The 21,453-nt window shown below is 42.8% G+C and overlaps 1 protein-coding gene across 21 annotated transcripts in view; it reads right to left on the bottom strand.

Moving 5' to 3' along the window:
- Nucleotides 1-21,453, bottom strand: part of ebf3a (EBF transcription factor 3a) — an 89,681-nt gene that overhangs the window by 8,944 nt on the left and 59,284 nt on the right. For 14 of the 21 annotated variants that reach the window (XM_056771064.1, XM_056771077.1, XM_056771083.1 and 11 more), the window contains exons 9-11: nucleotides 15,728-15,861; nucleotides 14,834-14,960; nucleotides 2,995-3,083 (exon numbers count right to left, since the gene is read on the bottom strand). In XM_056771064.1, coding sequence (XP_056627042.1) covers nucleotides 2,995-3,083; nucleotides 14,834-14,960; nucleotides 15,728-15,861 — 350 coding nt within the window. The remainder of the gene's footprint in view (nucleotides 1-2,994; nucleotides 3,084-14,833; nucleotides 14,961-15,727; nucleotides 15,862-21,453) is intronic. The other 7 variants (XM_056771079.1, XM_056771081.1, XM_056771063.1 and 4 more) reach the window with 1 other exon arrangement.

Here is a 21,453-nt window from a genome sequence, read left to right as displayed (position 1 = left end):
AGAGCAGCGGCGTTAAGTGTAATTGACTCCCCTCTTTTTCCTCGGCGACACAACAGACTTGAGGTTAGACCGGATCTATTTAAGCCCAAACGATCCCTGGGCTTGTTTCGTGACAAACGCAACGTCTTGTTATTACAAGAGCTCATTGTTCCGCCCGTGGACGAGAATCGTTTAAACGGAGAACTTGTTATTATCACTCTTGAAAATCTTGAGTGGTATATATCACCACTGTTAAAGAAGCCAAGTGAGGTGAGGAGCTTGAGGTGCTAATGTCATTATAAAAGTGTAAAGCAATTATTCTGTTAGTTCTTGCCTGGGGTGATGAATACATTGAGCGCGGGGCCAATACATGTAGCTACCTCGCGAAACCGGGAGAGGGGAGATGAATTTTAATGCATGGGTAATTGCTCGACATGAATGCATTTCTAATAATTTTCTTGTATATTAGATTGAAAGAGAAACGGAATGGATTGCGTGTTTGCCAGCTGAAACGGGATCGGAAGACGGAAGGCCTAATGGAAATGATAAATGCATACGAATGCGGCCGACAGGTTACCACTGTATGATTCGCAATAAAGATTATTTGATGGCACGTAAGTGAAAGTATGGAGCCTAATCAGATTTTCATTCCTGTGTTTGTCTCGCTCTTATATGGTGACAAATGGAAGACACTGATTTCAAACAAGCACTGAAAAGACGGAGGATTTGAGGGTCCCTTTAGCAATCTCCCGTCTCATCACATGAGTGACTGCACATATTGCTTTTATACTCCCGCCGTCGCAGTATAGGAAGGCATTCGATGAACGCCCCTCCCCTCGGATCCAGCAGCAAATTTGATTTGATTTAAAATAATGGAGGTAAACTGCAATTTGAGCAACTATTTCAAGTATCCGTGTTTTAAAAAACGGAATAAAAGTAAAAAGAGCAACTGTAACTCAATTCGTACCGAGGGGCTTTCTCGCTGCGCTGTGCACGTGAGCGGTCAAATTCACTTTTTATTCAAAATACCAATTTTGGAAGCTGTAAACACGGTCTAAAGTTTCTCTAAAGTGAATGTGAACAGGTTTGACTAAAAAAGACATATATTTATTATAAAATATTCATTATAAAAAATGGTCAATTACTTAAAAAAGCTTTAATATTCAATCATTTTAATATTTTTTGTTTACATGAAAAAAAGGAATTGTTCGATTATTAAGAAATACTTAAAGCCCATATACTTATTCATTTCTTTGCTCACAGGGTTAGTGCACATTAATAAACATAACTGTAAATGTGCCAGAATTAGCCAAAAAGGCTACTTTTCATCTGTTGTCAGAATGTTGTCACCATTGTTTAATTTGTTTCTATGTACAGAAACGTTTAACTCGGTGGACAAAATAAACCTGTCTTCACTTAATCTGATATCAAGATTCATAAAGTGTTACTACAACTTTGGAATCGAATCTAGCACGTGTTTAGCATGTGTTATTATAGATAGAGCACGCCATATTGGATTTCTGCCCAGCTACACTCGCCCATCAAAGCATCTGCATTGTAGATCTCCTTAAAAAGAGGGAAGGAAACAAAAAAAACAATCCAAGAATCGATATTATCAACTCCACATCGCGCTCCAGCACACTGCAGGAGTGTGACGCCTTTGCCTTATTGCTAACACACTGTGTACATCCCTCCCCCCGAACCTTCTTATTACGGCGGTCTGTCTCGCGCACGTAACATCTAATGCAGCCTCTCCTCCCAGACGCTCTGCCTCTCATTGAGAATATGTGTAAGGGTCAATTGCTGCTTTGCGTGGAGCCGGCTGCGACCCGCGAGCGCAATAGAGGTGCAGACGTCTGCGGTAACTATGATGAATCACTTGGCACTTTCATTTACATGCTGCTGAACTTACATTTGGGTCCATTAGAAGCCAAAATCAAATATTTATGTTGTTTATTGGAGCCGGTGGCGTGCCATGTCGGTGCACCTGCGTGCTCCCGCAGAATCTATTGTTTTTCCCTTCGTTTTTTAAGGATAATTGATGTAATTTTTCGTGTTCAAACAGGGTGGCTTTGAAACATTTTTTGGGGGATAATGGATAGTTTAAAGGGTTTACCGGAATGAGATTTCGTGTCCAGATATTGGCCTCCACAGAGACAGAGAGCTAAGTGTAATTGAAACACATCATGTGGCGCAGGGCCGAGTCTCAGGGATTCCAAGCTAGGCGCGCGTCCACACCGGCCGCTTTTCCACGGAAGTTAATGACGGAGGCTGAACCCATGCTGGGCTTTAATAGATATTTGTAAGATATCTGTTATTAGGTCTCCGTGGTGGTCAGCTCGCGCCGAGCACCCATGAACAAGGTACAAAATAATCTCTTAACATATTATTAGGATAAGCCCTCGGCGCTGCTCTCTGATGGGAAATTAGCACGTTTTCTATTAGCCGGATACCGGTCATGGATCCTATCAAAGGCAAACGAGCGCAAAAAGGGCCGAATCAAAGAGCAGAAAGAGGTCCGATCAGCACGCTTTGTCTTTCATGTCACACTTCAAAACAACAGAACTGTGATAGGCGTCAACCACATGGGAACGGCGGGCAAACTGCATGGTTTGTAGAATTTGAGAGGAAAACATAAATGAATCTAAAAAGCCCGGAGAGAGGCCTCGGCCACATTAACGCGAGCAAAGCTCATTTATTAAACTGCTAAGACAGGGACTTTTAACGCAAAGCTCTGTAAACAAAAGATTAAACTGGATCTAGCTTTGGAAAATGAAAGGAAAACAAGAGCAAAATAATCACACATCTGAAAGAGGCCTCTGCTTAGATTACAATCGCCACTGACTACTGAGGTGGAAAAAGACTTAATTGAACCATTTCGACGCGCCGAAAGTTTGCGCGGTTCCGACGGAATCCAAACACGGCGGATTGAATAGTGATGACAAGCCGTGTTTTCCATTTTGACATTTCTATGATAAATAGCTCGGTCTCTCTCTTACACACACAGCCACTCACCTTGGGCAACCTCTCCGGATCACCTGGATGTCTAGGAATGACCTTCTGCAGTCTCTGGAAGCCGTAGTCGATGGTCGGTTCGTTCAAAGCTGCAACGCACAAAACGGGAAGCGTTAACATCAGGCGCAGGCAAAACAAATAAACAGATTTACGTTTTCATACACCAAACGTTATTACATTCACTCTTGAAATGTATGCACCCATCATGCATTTTACTCTAGATGGCTTTGAGCATTTGAATAAAAGGTAATAATGTTGCAGCGTGTATAATATTCCGTCATGCGGCGATGCAAGGTGACGTTAATCTATCACCTCTCCTATTTGGAAGAGCGAGGGCTATAATTGATCAGATAAATTTAAAGGTGTTGCCGGATACATTATGAATGAAGGCGCGCACAAACACACACGATCACGACTGTCGACCCGATGAAGTCTGCATCATTCCCAGTTCCTGAAGCACTCGCTGGATTTATGGGTACCGGGCGATGATGACATATGTCTGGCTATTGCCTCCCATCAGATTTATTCCTCTTTCTCACACTCTCTCCGTTTTTTCTCGTCCGCCGCGTGCTAAAGCAAAGCAGTCCGGAGGAGCACTTCATCTTACAGAGCTTTAATAATCTCTGAATGGTTGACTACAAACTGATGTAGGGCGCTATCATTTCACAGCTGTGCTGTGGCTGGCCTCATGAAATTGCTGGCCACAAATAGTAATTAATCTTCGCTTTCGCGCGCACACACCCTCCCTCTCAAATTGGAATTTTGAGTATGAAGTGCTCCGGTTATAAATCAGACACTGTTGCTGGCTGTACAAGTGTATGAATCATGATCTCAACTTCCTTCTCGCGCATACGTTGTGTTTAACAAGCTACAGAACAGCACGGGTCTATTACGAGCCTCCTTTAGCGAAGCGTCTAGACTTTAAACACACGATTATTTCTGAGCTGGGCGACCTGAGGTCACACAACATGGCTCCTGTTTTTAATAAGTCATCAATAATAAATATTAAACACAAATTTTAAAAGAGACATTTAACTTTTCTCTGCCCAACAAAACCACACAGCTTGAAGGGTGGACACTATGTATAATTTACGGCAGAGGAAAACGAGGCTGTGAAAACGGACACGATTTGTTCAAAGTTTTTAGGTCACAAAGAAATATTGTCAATGTTTTGTCAGCCGATTTACACCAAGATATACAAAAATCCGTCTCTCGTCCTCTGTTGGTTGGCCAAACAAAATAAACAATGCACTCTTTTGATAAAGATGAAAAGTATACCTTTACAAATGACACGCATTATATTTGATCCTACACATTTTATCAGCGTGTGTCTTGAAAATCAACCCGGCCTAATTAGGCCGCTTTACCAACCAATCTACTTTCCCTTTAAGAGGAGAAAAAAAGTGTCGTTGTTGCAAACAAGCTACTGGAAGATCAGCATAAGAATATGATCAGACGTGACTGTGAATGCGGTTGTCAGTGTAAAAATCAATGCGTTTTCTTTCAAAGATCAAATCTGTCTGTTCCTCTTACTCAGCGCGCCGTTCGGCGCTGAACTCCGAGGAAACTCAAGGAATAGCTAACGCACAAAATGAGCGATGACAGCTCGGAGATGAACACGTACGACAGCGACTTCCTGGAAATAATTGGTTGACTTTATGATGAAGTGTTACAATTATATGTACGTTTGGTAGGGGGCGGCAATCCCATCTGATCAATATCAAGACGAGGGGTTGCGTTTTGGCACGCGCGTGTGTATATATACAAGTGTCATCGCGTGACAGCGGTGATGCGATTTGACGTGCCATCTTGCATGGCTGGAGACAAAGTAGCGTGCAGGAATCCGAAGTAAGATGCCGGCTTGTTAATAAAGCATTGATCGGACGTATTGATTTTACATGACATGGCTCTCGCAAGGATGTAGCTCTCTCACACGCACCTTCACCTCCCCCCCTTTCTAACTCTCGTTCCTAGAAAGACACATCCCCACCTACCCCCTATGATGGCCCCTCTGGTGACAGAAGGGCAGATCAAGATGTAAATGTTTGTATTACAGCACTTCATTATGCCTGAATTTGGACATACAGGGACATCCATCATTTCTGGGTGGCTGTTTGGTCTGGGGTCTGAGAGGATTGCGCAGATGCATCATGGTCTTTGACAGAGGGGGGGCTTCAAGATATGTGTTTGCTCTGGGACGTACAGTAAAAGATGTTAAATATGGGCAAAAAGCGGGCGGATTTACAGCCGCTCTGATGCCGCTTTCACACAGCGCAGCAACATGTTGTTCTCTGGTCTGACATTGAGGCTTTGCTGATGAAGGAATGTGCACGGTTTGATAAATGTATCAGAAGAGTGGACGCTAAACGCTCTTCAGTTATTGATCTGATGCTAATGCAGTAAAAGAGGTCAGCGAGACCTTCATTAGCACGAGACCGATTCTTCACCTCAAACACACCGGGAATTATTAACTATAGATGTGTGGAAATTACAGGACAAGAGCGGATCGACTGCTTAAGCGGCCAATGAAATTTGCAATGCCGACATAACAAAGCTGAACAATAAATCTTAATAGAAACTATCAAATTAATAATAAGAAAAATTCTCATAATTCTTAAAGAGACAGTCCACCAAAAAATAAACGTTCTTACTGATATTCTTCGTTACGCACAACGCAAAAGAAGATATTTTGAAGAATGTCGATAACCAAATAACATTGGACCCCATTGACGGGCATTGTATGGACACAAAACCACTTAGACATTCCTCAAAATGTCTTCTTTTGTGTTCCACAGAAGCAAAGAACGTGAAGTTTTGCATGCCATCAAGATGATGTCAGAATTTCCATTTTTGGTTGAACTGTCTCTTAAAAAAAAACGATAAAAATTCCCTTTTTACGCTCATATTGCTGAAGGACAAAACAATATGTTCAAAACATACATACATTACATCCTTACACAATCCGATGTCCTCTTTCAGGAAATGGTCCAGGAATGAAGCTAAACCCCTCCCACTGGCCTCCGAGCCGCCCCCCCAGCCTCGGGCTCGGCCAATCAATAGCACTTTCCTGTTTTAGAGCTGGGTAATTATGAGGTGGGGAGAGTAGGTGACCTTTCACCTGTTCCGCATTACTTTGCTGATATTAAGATAAATTGCCCGATTTTGGGTAAACATATGCTGCAATTCAGACTGTCAGCGGCAGTTTGCTCAGGGATAATTTGTATTGATCTCTCCGTTTCTTCCCAATTCTGCTTACTGACCTCATGGATAATGAGAGAGAGCTTGAGACACAGAAAGAGAGAGAGAGTAAAGCATTGGATACGGCTGTAGTCTCCAGTTGAAGCCTGGCATATGTCAGCGGCGAATTGTTTTGCTTACGTCTTTATTTGTCGTTTGTTCTACCCATCCGGAATGGCAGAGGGAGGGGGACGCCACACTATTTAGCACTCAAGCATAAAACTTGAGCACGTTAAATCAAATCAAGCTCACGTCTACACGACTGTTATGATATGAATTATGGAGCCGCCCATCTAAAGAGGAAATGTGTTTGCTAATGAGCTCGCATGCTTCTCAGGCCGCATGAATGAACAGAAGGGTTTGCGCTTGATAGATGACAAATCTAAAGCTCCTTGGGCCGGTCATCATGTTTAGTTGTTTTTTCACCCCTCATTTGTAAAAGAGAATGTTAAGCACAAGCTGCCCGGGTACTTAACAAAAAGCAGACTCGGGGTTTGGCGCGAGAGACGCGGTCTGTGTATATACGTGTAGTGTGCGCGGTTGCCTGCCTGTCTGCGCGTGTACGTCTCTGTATATTTCAAGATTGAGTGCTTTGACCTTGTTCTCGCAGACTGTATATATTGTCATTCTTCAAAACTGACACGCTAGAGTGCCGCAGATACTAAACTGTGACACGTTTTTATTTAGCAATAAGAGAACCGTTCCATAGGAACGTCACAGGGAAGTGACGGTATGGCAATATATCACAATAAAATACAACAGCAGACGTTTGCAAGAAATGTAAGAACCTTACTTGTTTATATGTATTTTTATATATTTATATTTAATTTCTATATATTTATATACAAATTAGAAAAGCCTTTAAATAAAATATATATTTTTTTATATTTAATATACTGTACATAATAAAAATATATTATAATATCATATATTATAATTATATATATATAGTAATAATATACACATTTTATACTGAATAAATCATAAATATAAAATTTATATTATATATATATATATATATATTTGACTATTCAGTTCTGAACCTGTAGGAGATACTCATCAGTGGCGGTTCAAATCAAAATCTTCAAAAACCTCTGCTGGCATTCCTAACGTCCATTACATCCCATAATGATGATAAGTGTGTATCTTTGGCTCTGATAATGACTGGCGCTCTGGCTGTTGCTCTATTGCTCTGTCTAATTATCTTTAACTGCTGCGAGCTTATCTCGACTCCTCCTCCACCATCAACAAGCACTTTACACTTTTAATTTTTTTTCATTAACTTCAACAAACACAAACCAGAAAAACCACCAGCGATTTAAAAATTATGAGAGGAAGACGTTTGGTTTGACTGAAAGTTCTGCTTGTCTGTCAATTATCAAAGTCGGTCTGCGTTTGTCTCCTGACGACACACACAACCAAAACAAACACTCGAAACGGAAATGTCTTTTAACGCAGATTGCACATTGTGAGCCAGTGAGAGAGGGCGAGAATCAAAAATATAACAATAAATGAAAAAGAGGAAAAGCATCAGAGGGCAAGAAGAGGTTTTGAGTTTAATGGAGAATAAAAAAACAGGAAAGCATTCATTTGTTTCAACGCAGCTGCAGGATTTTGCTCTAAATGAGGTCAATTTTCATCGCAATTACGATTGTCTTCCTGCAACTGGCCAAACAAGAGTTTCTCTCCCTTACTGAAAACAGGCCGCCTTCATAATTATCAATTCTTTGAACAGGTCTGAAATATAATCTGAGAGAAGGAGCGACGCATTTGTTACTGTCAACAAGAGAGACAAGCTCCCATTAAAGCCCACAGATGCTTTTCACTAAAACAAATAAAAAACATGCCACTACAAGACCATTTGAATATCGACCGCTTTGAATATCAAGCCTGGTTTGAGCAAGAAAAAGGAGGCGAACGAGGGATAAAAACGCAGGGTTTTGAGAGAACAGAGACAGCCGGGGCTCTTTGACGTGGCGCTAACTTCTTCATTTTATTGCCAGCTGTCTCAGAGGAAAGCATTTCATCTTCGAGAAATTCAGATACTCCGGAAATTAAAATTTCAAAGATCTGCCGAGAAAAAAAAAAAAAGAGTGTGTGAGAGAAAAATCAATGGAGCCGGATCAATGCTCATAGAAATTTCATGAACTTTGAACCGATACAGGCATGGTGATGAGAGAGGGGGGGATGTCACCGATATAGCGTCGACAGGACAAGAGAAGCCCTTTCTAGCGATCTAGACCGTTCATATTTTATTTCCCTGACAGAAATTACATTTCAAGTCTATTTCTGTAACAAGCAAGCCCCATCTATTGCTCGGTTTCTTCTCTTTGTCAACATTCTCCACACTTCCGCTCACGTGACTCTCCTCGGACGGATCCCAGCTCAAACGCAGCACTTTACTGCCTCGCCGATATCAAATCGAGTTGGATTGCGTCGCCGCTGAACGCAAGACGCAGATTAATATTGTAAAATGAAGATCAATACATGGATGGGGTGGAGGGCGGGAATCGATGGGCGCTAAATTATTGCTGCGTTTTCAACCTCATTCGAGATGAGTTGTGTTTTCCTCCGCCGGTCAATACTTTGCAGCTTCTCATTAATCTATAAATAAATTTGGCGATGAATTTGGCGCACGTGGGTTAGGGCCGGGTCACGGAGGTGATGCGAGCAGCAACCGGGAAGATGTTGCCGAACGAGTGAAGAGAGCTCCATCCATCAGAACGGGCTCTTACCACTGGAGCATGACTAATTTCTCTGACTTAGCGAGGACAAACCTATTTAAAGCTGCCGGAGGAAAATAGTGGACCTAGCCGAAATAGAAACCAGCAGGGCCAATTATACCCAAATCACCCCGGTGCAAGACTCTTTAAAGAGAGAGGGTACATCGCCCCGACCAGCGCATGCAGAGGTTGGCTGAATCTTTTTTGGACCGCTGCTTATTATAGAGTTGTAGCCTGTCACGATATCGTGTTAAAATATCACCGCAATCCCCACCGGTGCGAAATTGCTTACAACAATAGTGCGGCCCTCTCTGAAGTAATAATATTTTCTAAAGAATTTCCTGTCTGAGGAGAACAATTCTCATCTGCCCAGCACATCCTCAGTTCTTGGTTTCTGGTTAAAAGTGAGCAGGTCCCCTTTCGGTATAAAGGTAAGAAACGATAAAGTCATATATGTTATAAATAGATTTTTTTTTTTTTTTTGTCAAAAAACCTGTCAAAAAGATTTTGAGAGGATGTTATCTGGTAAAGTAAAAGTGTCTAAACAGTTAATAAAACAATAATGTTTATGAGAAAATAAACGGTTGAATCAAACCAAAAAACTCAAATAAATTCCAATTTCAATATGAATTTAATTTTTGGCCTTACTCAACAAAGATATCAAGGTTATATTTTCTTTATATAACTAAAATGCCCAAACTACTCGATTATCAATGTTCAAGAGAGAAGTGTTAAAATACGTGTATATGTGTGATGAATGTGTTAAATGATTTAAGAATGAAGAGCAGAGGCCGGCTTGTCGTATTGGATGTAGTGAACAAGAAGAAAATAAAGTGAGAGAAAACAACTGCTGGACTGTGTTCAAATAACTCTGTTTACATTTCCTCCCTGCTTCTGATTACTTCTAGTAGTGTGTGTGTTTACAGTCCTATCAGATAAAGCTTGTGCCTGGCGAGTGGGTGGAGATGGCTGTCTGATGGACAGATAGCTCAGTGCAAGCGGGCAACAGATAATTCACTGATACACTTTCATGTGCCGCCGTGTAGATCTGTTTACATGCCCTCCCGCTCAAACTCCAGCTATATGCTTCCCTGAGAAGTGTACGGGCAGACTACGGCGGAACCAGGCGAACTTCTATTTAGGAGGCTAAACGTTCCCGGGTCAAAGAAAGGCACCTCTTACGATTGTAAACGCTTGCCTCAGAGGTTAATTGCCTCTGAACGTCAGTAATTAGTCTAATGAAGGTCTGCGCTCGGTTCCAGCGTGCGATCGCATGCGTGCCAGGATCTGGTCGGGCATCTTTGGCGCTGCAAAGGGCCGAGTGAGTGAAGGGGCGAGATGACCCCATTGTCCTTTCGTGCTATGACAAATGACCGTCTCCTCGGCGGTGCGTTTTGTCAGTTTCGGCGCAGTTGAGTCGATACCTTCACCTTGACAAGGAAACTTTGTGATTTATCAGGGCCGCCGGCCAATCAACAGGCCGGGAGCTCTGGGCCCTCGGAGAGCCGGAGAGCGCACCGTGGTCAAAGTCTCGGGGAGCGGAATGTGCCAACGTTGTCACAACCGTGATAGACAAATGACTCTTGTTAGAAGGGGCCAAAAAATAGGAGGGACCTGGAGAGAGAGGGAACTGGAAAAAAAAACCCGCTTGACTTGTACTAATAACAGAAGGAGTCCACAGCGGTCACGCTGGGTTAAAAGACGGAGCACCCTGTCACGCGGCAGGTTTGGAAATTAGCAAATAACGTTCTCCTAGTTCTGATAAATGTGCGACATGCCTGCCTGGCAAATCAATTTTTAACATTTTGATGCATGTCTACAATCCCATCTGAGGAAAGGAAAAGTTTACCGGCCCGCGAATCCGCCTTGACAAATGAAGGCCGGTAAGTGTGCGATTTCTATGTGAAGTATGGTTCATTTTCGACAATTCTGGTAAATGGGTGTCACTGATTAGGACAAATAGTCTGGAAGGGTGATAGCTCACGGCATACGCCTCTCTTTCTTCCTCTCCCCGGCCTCCAGCGAAGCGTTGAGGCCGTGGTCACTGGTGACCGTGCCTAAATAGAAAGCAATAGCTTTGATGCAATTAGAGCGCGGCGTTGAGCTTTATTTATGGCTGTTGTCATTGTTCGAAATGGTTTGTAAAAGCGCTCAGGAGGCCTGCCTCTGTTAAAGCGTCTATTAGTGCCGAAGCGGTCACATACATATATATCTTAATTTATATCCTCTTGTTAGAAGCCCAAAGACGATCGCCGATGCTTGCGAATTTGGGTCGTGAGATAGACGGCGATTGCGCTGCCATTTCGATTTGTTTATGGGGAGGTCGTGCTTATCTTTAAAAGTGAACGAGTCTACCAGAGAAGGGTCCTAAAAAGCGTTTGTCAATTCCGACGGCGGCTTAGAGAAACATCTGTGCTTTTCAAAACAGCCGGATCAGCTAAAGCGAGCATCCGAAAGTCGAGCGTTATTGGCAAAGGGACAAACACATGCCCGTCCCGCTTTGATTTTTTCTCTCCTTTTTATGGACCCTTCTGACGAGCTGTTTCATGCCAAGCCTGATCAATGGAGAACCAATACCTGTATCAGATGGCCCGGCGGTTGCCATGTGTTAACAAAAGACACGATCGTATAAACATGCAAGGTTAAAGCTTGGGGAAAAAATGTACGCGAGCTTCTTTAAAGGATACAATGGGATGCACACTCAATAAACCGCTGCAGTGTTTCCTTTTAAAAGAAGACGCTAAGAGCCTGAAGCTGTAAATAGCCTCACACACAGCAGATCTGACTGTTAATGGATGACTTGTATTGAATAACACATTGTTTTAGGCCTTTTCCTGGCAGCTCATAAACTACCGAGACCCTCTCGCGTGTTTGCGTAACCTTACGGGATACCGGCATCCCCTCACGAGTACCCTTCTGTGTGCGAGGGTCTTGGTGGATGTCTCGTCGGGTTTAATTTCACTGCTGTTTAGCCGTGTCAGAGCCAGAGGCGTCGGAGAGTGCTGGAGGACATTAGGAGCTGTCCGGCCAGAGTAATTTGTTTAAAGAGCATTGACCTCAGAGACAGGCAGCTTGTGTTGGCCGTGATGGAGCAGAATTATCGACTCTTAAAGTAAGCACGGTGCTCTGACAGGCGATTGGCATCGCTTCCGAGCGAACACCAGGGACTTTTATGACACCTCCAGTGCCAACACATCACAAGCCTAGTCTACTACATAACATCTACTATCTCATCGGCTGTTGGAGCGTCAAATGAAATAAGAATATACTGTATATTTCGAACAAAGATAATGAAAGACGGTTTTAGAGATATTTTACATCTTAATGACCCAAATCTTAAATACTGTAATGGGTAAAAATACTTTCTAAAGATATTTCTAATAAATAATAAACAATACATTATTTCTAATAAATGATGCAGGATAAAATAATAAATGAATATTTGCTAACTGCTAATAAAATAATATGATGAATGATATACTGTATATGTATATAAGCATATTCATATAAATAAAAAATATATTTAAATACTTAAAACCTACTGAGAATTACATTTTTAATGATTTGTTTTTAAAATATATATATGAAAATAAAATAAACAGAACAAAAATAAATGAAACCATAATTTTAAAATTTAAATAAAACGTCTGGTCGCATTACTGAAATGAGAAGTATTATAAAAATAATACCGCAATGTAAAAATTATTAATGGCCCTAAAACTAATATAATTCATTTTTTATTTCGGGTTAACTGTGACCTGACAAAACAACGGGACATTTTTTATGAGATTCAATCATTTCAACATAAATTTCTACCTTTGTCTAGCTATTTGAAATAACAAAATAACTTGAACAAAAAAAAACTTAAATAATAATTATGAAGTATATTTTCAGTAATAACCTTTTTTCCTATACAGTAACTGTTTACTCTCCTCCATGCATGTTGACATCACCGCACACACGCTAGTTAAGATCAAGCTCATATCTAAGCACCACACCTCTGTGAAACAGAGGCCACAGCGCTGAATTTAATTGGCTGTGGAGTATCAGATGAGAGCGAGGGTGTGTCGGACTCAAAGATGAGAGGCTGGTCGGCGTGAAACATGAAAAACAGTCTTTATCCGGTTTGAAAAAGATTTTGTGAAATAGCAAACCATTACACAATTTAGCAAAACACACACACAGCCACAGCAAGCGAATGCTTCCATCATTTCCAGTTCAAAGCGTCTGTTTATGAACTAATTACAGGCATAAACTCGGGCAATTTGTTCCAATCGATAGCGCTTACAAGAGTCTGCAGGAAGAAACAAAAAAACAAAAACGAACAAAAATACCAAATGCACCTCTTTGTTTTGTTAAAAGAAAATGATCATAATTACAAGCTGATTTTATACAGTGGCATATTCAAGAACATGCATTAATAAATATGCTTTGATGGGAAATGTAATTGACTTGAAATGTCAACCAGCTCTTGTGTATTAAAACAGCAAAAGCTGAAACCAGTCTACTGTGTGAATGTGTGTCATTTGTGACCTGAGAGAGGGAGGTGAGGCTTTATGGGGATTGGAGTTCAGAACATGAGAGGATGGGGCGTGTAGTCTGTGACTTCCCTTCTTTAATTTGAAAGGATAATTAACTAAGTCCTCAAAATCTCCGGCAGTAATTATATCTCCACGCTGATGAGTGGGAACCAGGATCAGTGAGGGAAAACAAACAACAAACATCTCAAGACACAAGTGACAGAGAAGTTGATTTGTTTTGTGCTACGGCTTAAACATTCAGCACTAGATAAATGTTTTACTACAAAGAAAACAATCTTCAACCAAATTTTGATAAAAGTAAAAAAAGCTTTTAGTTCATTTTAGAAAAGTCCAAAAAACTAATCTGATGCTCAAGGCCCTTACAAAAACATCTCCATGGTAACCATGGTTTAATGAAAAAATACCGTAGTGAATTGCCGCCCGGAAATTATGGTTTCCACAATCAGTGTTGTAAAGGTCTGATGACAGATATTCATCAAAACGTTATGACGAGTGCTGAATTCGACACCAGCTCCCTGTTTTGCACTTATTAGCATTCGCACATGTTTCTTTACGGTGCGGTCCCAAAGTCTCTGTGGCTTTAATGACGGCAGACATTAATGTCTGAGCAGGTCTGGTATTAGCCGGCCCCGTGTTCTCGGGTTTCATTATCTCAGGGGCTCGTTGGCCTCTGCCCTGCCCCTGCTGAGAGGGTTAAATGTGGGAGGGAGAGACGGCCCACCGCCTCAGTGGGGCCGAGATGGAGAACAGCTGCCTGGGGGGACCAGGGGCCCCTTCCTCACCTCACCTCTCTCTCTCTCTCTCTCTCTCTGACATTCCTGAGTGTGAGAGTAATTCCTGATGATTATCTCATTGTCCTACTCAATTTGGGATCAGACACACTGCTTCCAGGTCAAACACGGAGTGACCAGGTCCCCTTCGGTATCGGAGAGATTATGCTCGTTTTACCCGCGACCGAGCCCAAGATCCGAGGGGGTGAAAACACAATCACACCCAAAATCCACACAAAGCACAACCCTGTGCGGCACCCAGGACGGCAGGAAACAGAAGTGTTTTTGTGTGAAGCAGAGGACAGGGTGCAGGGAAAAAAGGGGTTGGAGATGTGTTGTCATGGTTTGAGATTAACTGGACTTGGCAGCTGCCCCCAACTCCATTGCCCTCCCCGAGATGAAGGAGATATAAGGTTACAGAGAGAAAGTGTGAGAGAGATGTCCATCTCATGTGGTTGGAGTTCAACACTGCCAGTAAAAACCATTTCAGCATAGACAGACAAAGAAAAAGATGGAAAAGAAAAGAGTAAAACAAGCACACAAAGAAACCGATCCGAACGCGACTCACCTGTATACACAAATCGGCCCGGCGCCCCTTTGCAGAACTGCTTTGACTTGTAGGACAGGGTAACCTCTACGACGCCCGGGATGTGTCTTGGAGGGGTCTGGACTCGGATGGCATGAGGCGTTATAAGCTACGGAAGACAAGTAGGCAAACTTGGTTAGGACCGTGCAAACGGTTTTAGATTTTATCAACTGGCACAGCGTGAAAACATGCAAGCAAGTTTACTCTTTCCTTAAAGTTAACGTCAGCAAATAGACCTTGGCTCGGAAAGAAGGCCAAGGGGCACGAGCCCCGCTCAAATCATCTCCATATGCTTGCCTTCGCCCGGCTCTTCTCCTCCAGCTCGCATTTCCCCCCTCTGAGATATTTCCCCCCTAATTGTTCAATTGTTTTGCAAGACCTCACGGTTCGGCGAGGAGTGCGGCGGAGGCCTCTGCGGACTTATCGCAGCGCTGTTTAGCATGCAGTTTGTTTATCTAACTCCTTATCTGCTCTTGTGAATAAACTAGGAAAAGAAAAATAATAAAGTAGAATAAACAAACGCTGATTGGCTCGTGGGGGCTCCAACCAGCAAATATATGCCAGACAGCTTTATCAACTCATAAAGGAACACACTAACCTGAAGTCTTTATTAGCTGGGAGCTAATTACAACACACCGTTATTTCACTCTTATTTATATGTTTATGTGGCGTGAAATGAAGAAAAAGAAAATGTAAAGGAGACGATAAACGGATGACGGCGTAATTGCATTAAACCTGTAGAAGCAGAGCTTCATAAACTGTGCATAATCACAGTTTTCGCCGAATCGCTTTTTATAGAATCTAATGAAGTTCATTAGGAGGCCGTTACAGAAACGAACGCTTAGGCAAATATGTGAAACCAATGAGTGATGTTACCTCGCTCCACACCAGCATGGTGCCGAACACGACCTGCAGTCCATCGAAGAAGTTGTCGCCGATGATGATGACAGTGGCTCCTCCTGTGGTCCAGCCTTCGCTTGGGCTGATGGCCTTTATGCACGGGGTAGCTGCTTATAACAGGACACAAAACAAGACTCTTAGCACCGCGCTTTTGTCAGTACACGTACAGAAGACTCTCACAGCGAGGATAATGAAACCCACGAGTAAACAAAGCGTGAATGATTTGGGCCACGTGAAGACACAGGCGCAATGTTGTACACCAGCCATTAAACCTCTCTCAACACAATACGTAGAGAAACACCGACCTAACTGACGAGGTTACTGATGATTAAGCACTCGCGCCGCTTCGATTAAGCACTGCGCTCAGCCAGCCATTCATCTGCTTTTACAGATCTGAGATCAGTCAACCCAAAGGTTGTGCGGGCGCACTTGGATTTTTCATGCGCCCGCTAATTGGGCCGGGCCTTTTTATCCGCAAACTTCGCCTTTGGTTTAAAACTTCCAACCTCCTCTTCTCCTCCAACCTTTCATCTCCCTGTGGCTCTTATCATTTGGTAATGAGTGCTTTGCGCTTTTTTGGGGGGGTCAGTGAAATGAGATTATGAGGGAAATGAGGCACGAGTTTAAGATTCAAACCGGCCAGCTATCGCGCTAATGGTGACGCGCACACATTATGCGATGAGAAAACGAGGTCGAGGCTCTGACCCCGCCTTTGTCGTGAAGTTAGCCAATGGCTCATTAGCATACATTATTGTTATGCCCCCCTCCGGACCCCGCGGAGTCTAGAGGTGCTATCACAGTAGTAAGCGGTCAGAGGCTCAGGGCGACTCGACCCCCTGTTAGCGTCTTAGCAATGTGTGCTTTGATCAGTTTTTCCTCTTCACCGTGTTGACTCTGTTCCGTTGGCCCCCTCTGTAGCTTCTCTCGTGTGTGTTTATACTCACCGCCCGCAACAGTAACCCTGTTTCGTTGTATTTCCCTACTTTCCCTCTGTGTTGCCCTATCTTTAGGGAAAACAATGGCTTTTAGGTTATTAATAATGCACCGACGATGCTTTGGCAAACCTCTCAGCTTAGAATCTCTCTGCTCCATTAAAAGTGTCTGACATCATTTTCATCAACCCGCGCTCTGACATCATTTTATCACAACTGATGTTGGTCTATCAGGTCTGCTTTTTACATTTTACAGCTTATAAGTGGAAATACTTGAGTCTAAAAATAAAAGTAATAATAAAAGCTGAAGGTAATGATGTGCAAAACTTGGTTTTCAGTTTGTTTCTATTTGGTTACTTAAAAGGATAAAAAAATCTTTCATCATTTACTCGCCCTCATGTCACTTCAAACCTGTATGACTTTCTTACCTTTGCCGAACACAAAAGAAGAAATCCAGACAACACTGACCAATGATTACCATTATGTGGACACCAAACCACAAAAAAATTAAATATCTTCTTTCGTGTCAGGGCGAATAAAAAATGACAGAAGTTTCATATTTGGATGAACTGTGGGTTGCTAGGGGTGGTTGCTAAGCATATCTCTATGACATTATTGTCCCCAGATATTGCTCAGTCAATGGGATTTTGAGCAGGTTTTATTATGCGCCCGACGTTTGATACTTGAGGTTTGTTCAAATCCTTAACCCTTAAGCTGAGCAGCAGCAATGGTGAGGCTTGTCTTAAAATGCAATAAATAATAAATAGAGCATTGCCATTACACAAGGTAAAGCGGCGGGGTTAAGCCCTTGTGTGGGCAGGTCTGTCTCTCTGCTGTCTGCCTCTCCGCCGCTCCACCAGCCCTAGTTAATCAACATTAGGTATTGTTGTGTAGTACAGCTCAGACAAGGCAGCTCTCTTTGTTTGCCTTAATGTTGGACTAGTGGAGGTTATATTTACTCATTCCCCTCGGCTCCCAGAACACCAGAAGCCCTGAGCCTGCTCACACACACACACACTCGGGGAGCTTGCCCTTAACTAGAGCTGTTGACTTCATGCTAATAAGTTCATACAAATTTTCATTTCTGAGGCTCGGGAATGACATTTGCTTTTCTTAATTGCAGGCAGAGCGTTTGAAAGAGGATCAAGTCTCGGAAGACAGACACGACTCCTCAAAGGGACTGACCTTCATCAGCGCAACCAATTATAGCAAATCATTCACCAAAAATTACAGTAAACAAATTTACTTTGTGTAGGTGAGCAGAAGGAACGGGAGGGAGTGTGTGCGTGCACGAGCGAGCGTGCGTGCACGAGAGGTGCGAACGGGCCCACGAGAGGGGCAGTCTGGCAGCTGCGGCCTGAGATCACCACGCATTGCCTCGGAATTCGCAACGCTCCCCCCCATCCCGGAGAACGGGCTGCCAGAGCGCTCCCCGCTGCCGCGGAGCATTTGCATACATTCTGCGTGAATATAGAGAGGGAACATGTGTTGAATGGAAAGCATAAAGGAGTGAATTACACAGCCTGTGTTCGTCAGCTAATGATATACGTGCGAAATGCACTCAAGCAGATGATGGAAATTGGAAAAAGCAGAAATGCTCTATGGCAGCCGGCAGAGGCCAAGTTCAACACTCCACTAGGAAGTGACGGGCAGGAACGTGTTTTAACCAGCGAGAACAATTTAGCGGGCGACAATGTTCAGAATAGCATATTACCACTACGTACATGTGCATTCGACAACGCAACACGCAAGATAAAAGTCCAGTGTTTAGTAATGAATCACAGTCACACATCTAAAGTGAGTCAATAAATCTAAAAAAAAACAATGCAAAATGATGCTTAGGATTTTATTTATAAAAAAGGGATAGTTCACACAAAATAAATATGAATAACAAATATCTAATAAATATATAGCTCACACAAAAATAAAATAAATTCTTAGTAATAAAATAAAGTTCTTTTAAAAAAAATTTTTTTTGTTCTTCAGAAGAAAGAAAGTTATCTTTTCAAAATAATTTTTGGATGAACTATCCCTTTAACAGCTTATTATACAGCAAGACTGTGATATTATTAAATCAATAAAGTAAAATGTTTGGGCACATGTGTTCATTTGCATTCATGCACACATGCATGTGTAAATCTGTCCAAAAAAATCTTGTGGCATCCACCACAATTCTTTACGCTCTCGAAAATCGCTGGCTTTGTTTCTGCAGGCTTCCTCCGCCTCAAGTGCACGGTCAACAAGAAAGATCACGTGCGCATGCGCGAGCCGGTTTTCCCGTGTGTATTGTTTACAGAACACCACGTCGCCCCGGCGTGAAGCTTTAATCAGACTGGAATCGTCTTCCATGGCAACATGGCGGCCGCCGTGTTTGTCACCTTCTTACTCGCACGCCCCAATATTGAGGCACTCTAACAGGTCCCATCCTGCCTGCTGCAACCTTCCTTTGTTCCAGCGCGTAAAACGTCTTGTAATTGTGCAAGGGATGTCCAGATGGCAGGCTGATCCCGGCGCTGATGGGATTAGAGCTCTTACCTCACGTCGGCCCATCTGTCCTCTCTAACTGGCTACTGCCGCACAGACGCTGGCCGCTCGTCTTTATTGCATAAACCTAACAACATTACCGCCACTTGGTATGCAAATCAGCCCGGAGCTGTAGGCCCAGAACCAGAGGGGGTGTGCGCGGGGCGAGAGAGACTTTCTCTCCTCTTCCTCTACTACACCCTGTAGTTTTTTGCTTTCCTTCAATTAACACTAGACGGCGTCGCTGCGTTCATAAACTGGCGAACGTTCGTGTGTGTTTGGAGCATTTGGGGGTTGCGGCCTGTGTATGTTGTATGTATGTGTGTCTGGGCAGATGGGGCCGTTTGGACGCGAGCGCATGCACGTCTGTGTGAATTTGTACATATGTTTCCGCGTGGCGTATCTAAATGGCGCTAACGCAAAAGAAAGCCTCCTATAGTGTCCCGGCATCTGTCTCCTCCCTCAGGTTTCAATCTCCAGATGTAAAAAATGAAAGGGGCTCGGAGAGGCGTCTATCAGGCCAGGCGTAAGGGAATAACTTTAAGTTAAAGATCAGAGGGCAGAGTAAATTCACTGTCCGGGAAAATTCGCCCGAATTAGATGATTAGATAAAAGTGTGAGGGGAAACGGTGAGACCTCCCCACGGCAGGTCTCTTTCTGGCTTTGGAGCGATCACAGCCAGTGTTTATCACTTTCAAGAATGTGTTTCTAATACACACCATACCGTTTCTCCAGCCTGGAGTCGACCGTAAATACAGATGAATTTATATTTTACGACTGTATATCCTCTACATGTGTGCGAGGTGTTCCACGCCAGGATGGAAAAGAGATGACAGGTCGGACCATGTTTTGGTTTGAACGCTTCTGCGAAAAGTCAAGCCGGGAAACTGAGAAGTCTGAAACGTTCGGCAGCGTTTCGAGAAGTTATTAAACACTAAGTTTGGAGCGTTTTGCGACTGTCAGAGGCTCCTCTCTTTTCATTTTAACAGCCCCCTGGTCACCTTTAAAGGGGCAGATATTAGAAAGGTAGCTGTAATATTCGCCAAGACCCAAATTTGCCATCAGGGGCGGGTGAAACAGCAGGTAACTAAGTGGTGTGTGTGCGCAGGCGGTGGGTGATTAAGGAGGAGGTGAACTTTTAAAACAGTCGGATATTTAAAAGCGTCGTCTGGAATAGCACCACCACTTGTTACAGTGCTGTCAAAGATCACAGAGGGAATGAATTTGATCGCGTTCTTACCTACAACCTTATGCGGTACTAAAAGACAAGTTTAAAATAATCTAGGGAGATATTTGGCAAGTTTTTAAGATTCAGGAACTACTATAATTACCCATCTTCCATTCATTTACATGTATGCGTTTGGCAGACGCTTTTATTCAAAGTGACATTTACGCTTCGTGTGCTCCCTGGGATCAAATGCACGCTGAACCAATTTAACAACATGAAAAAATATATTCTCTCTTTGAATGAGTATAATTGTATGTGTTTTTATACTATAAAAACAGCATTAAGTACACATTAAACAATTCTAAGCATGTAGCTAGTAGTTCAATTGGTAGAGCGTTGCGTTGGCAAAAGGTTGTGGGTTCGATAACCAGGCAACACAAAAACTGATGAAATGTATACCTCCAATGTCGCTTTGGATAAAAGCCGAATGCAAAGATGTAAATACACTGAATTTACTTAAATGATCAGATACTTTTTACTTGCCACAATAACACACAATCAAAGCTTATGAAAAATATACTGATTATAAACACAAGATTGCGAATAAAAAGCGGCGTGTAAAGCCGCTGCTGCCTTTGGGATGGGCTGTGTTTTTTCTTTCATTCCGTCTTAAGGTCTCATGGGACGAAGGCAGACAAGGGGAGAGGCCTCAACCTTCTTAATTGCTCTCCTAATTAAAGGCGGTTGCTAAGGAAAACACACCTACTATCAAGCCACTACAGCGAAGAGACAAACAATAAGTCAGGATAGCAAACACTTCAACGCTCAGGGCGCAAACCTTCAATTACCACGCTCCTATTAACGCGAGAAGCCCAGAAATAAAAAACAAATATTTTTTGCGGGTTTTGCTGGGAATCTGCGCGCTTTCTCGTGCATCATTAAATATTACTGGTGCTTGGGTTGATATGGTAATTACGGGCTGATTAAGACAAAGGAAATACCAATGTTGTGTTTTTAAATGAGCGGAGATTATGTTGTGTTTTAATGATTGCTTAGCTCAAAGATTGGAGCGCTGAGGA

The sequence above is a fragment of the Triplophysa dalaica genome, chromosome 17, assembly GCF_015846415.1.
Source record: "Triplophysa dalaica isolate WHDGS20190420 chromosome 17, ASM1584641v1, whole genome shotgun sequence".
In the NCBI taxonomy this organism is placed as follows: Eukaryota; Metazoa; Chordata; class Actinopteri; order Cypriniformes; family Nemacheilidae; genus Triplophysa; species Triplophysa dalaica.
Note: the sequence above shows the minus strand (reverse complement) of the source record. Positions and strands in the feature narration are given on the sequence as shown.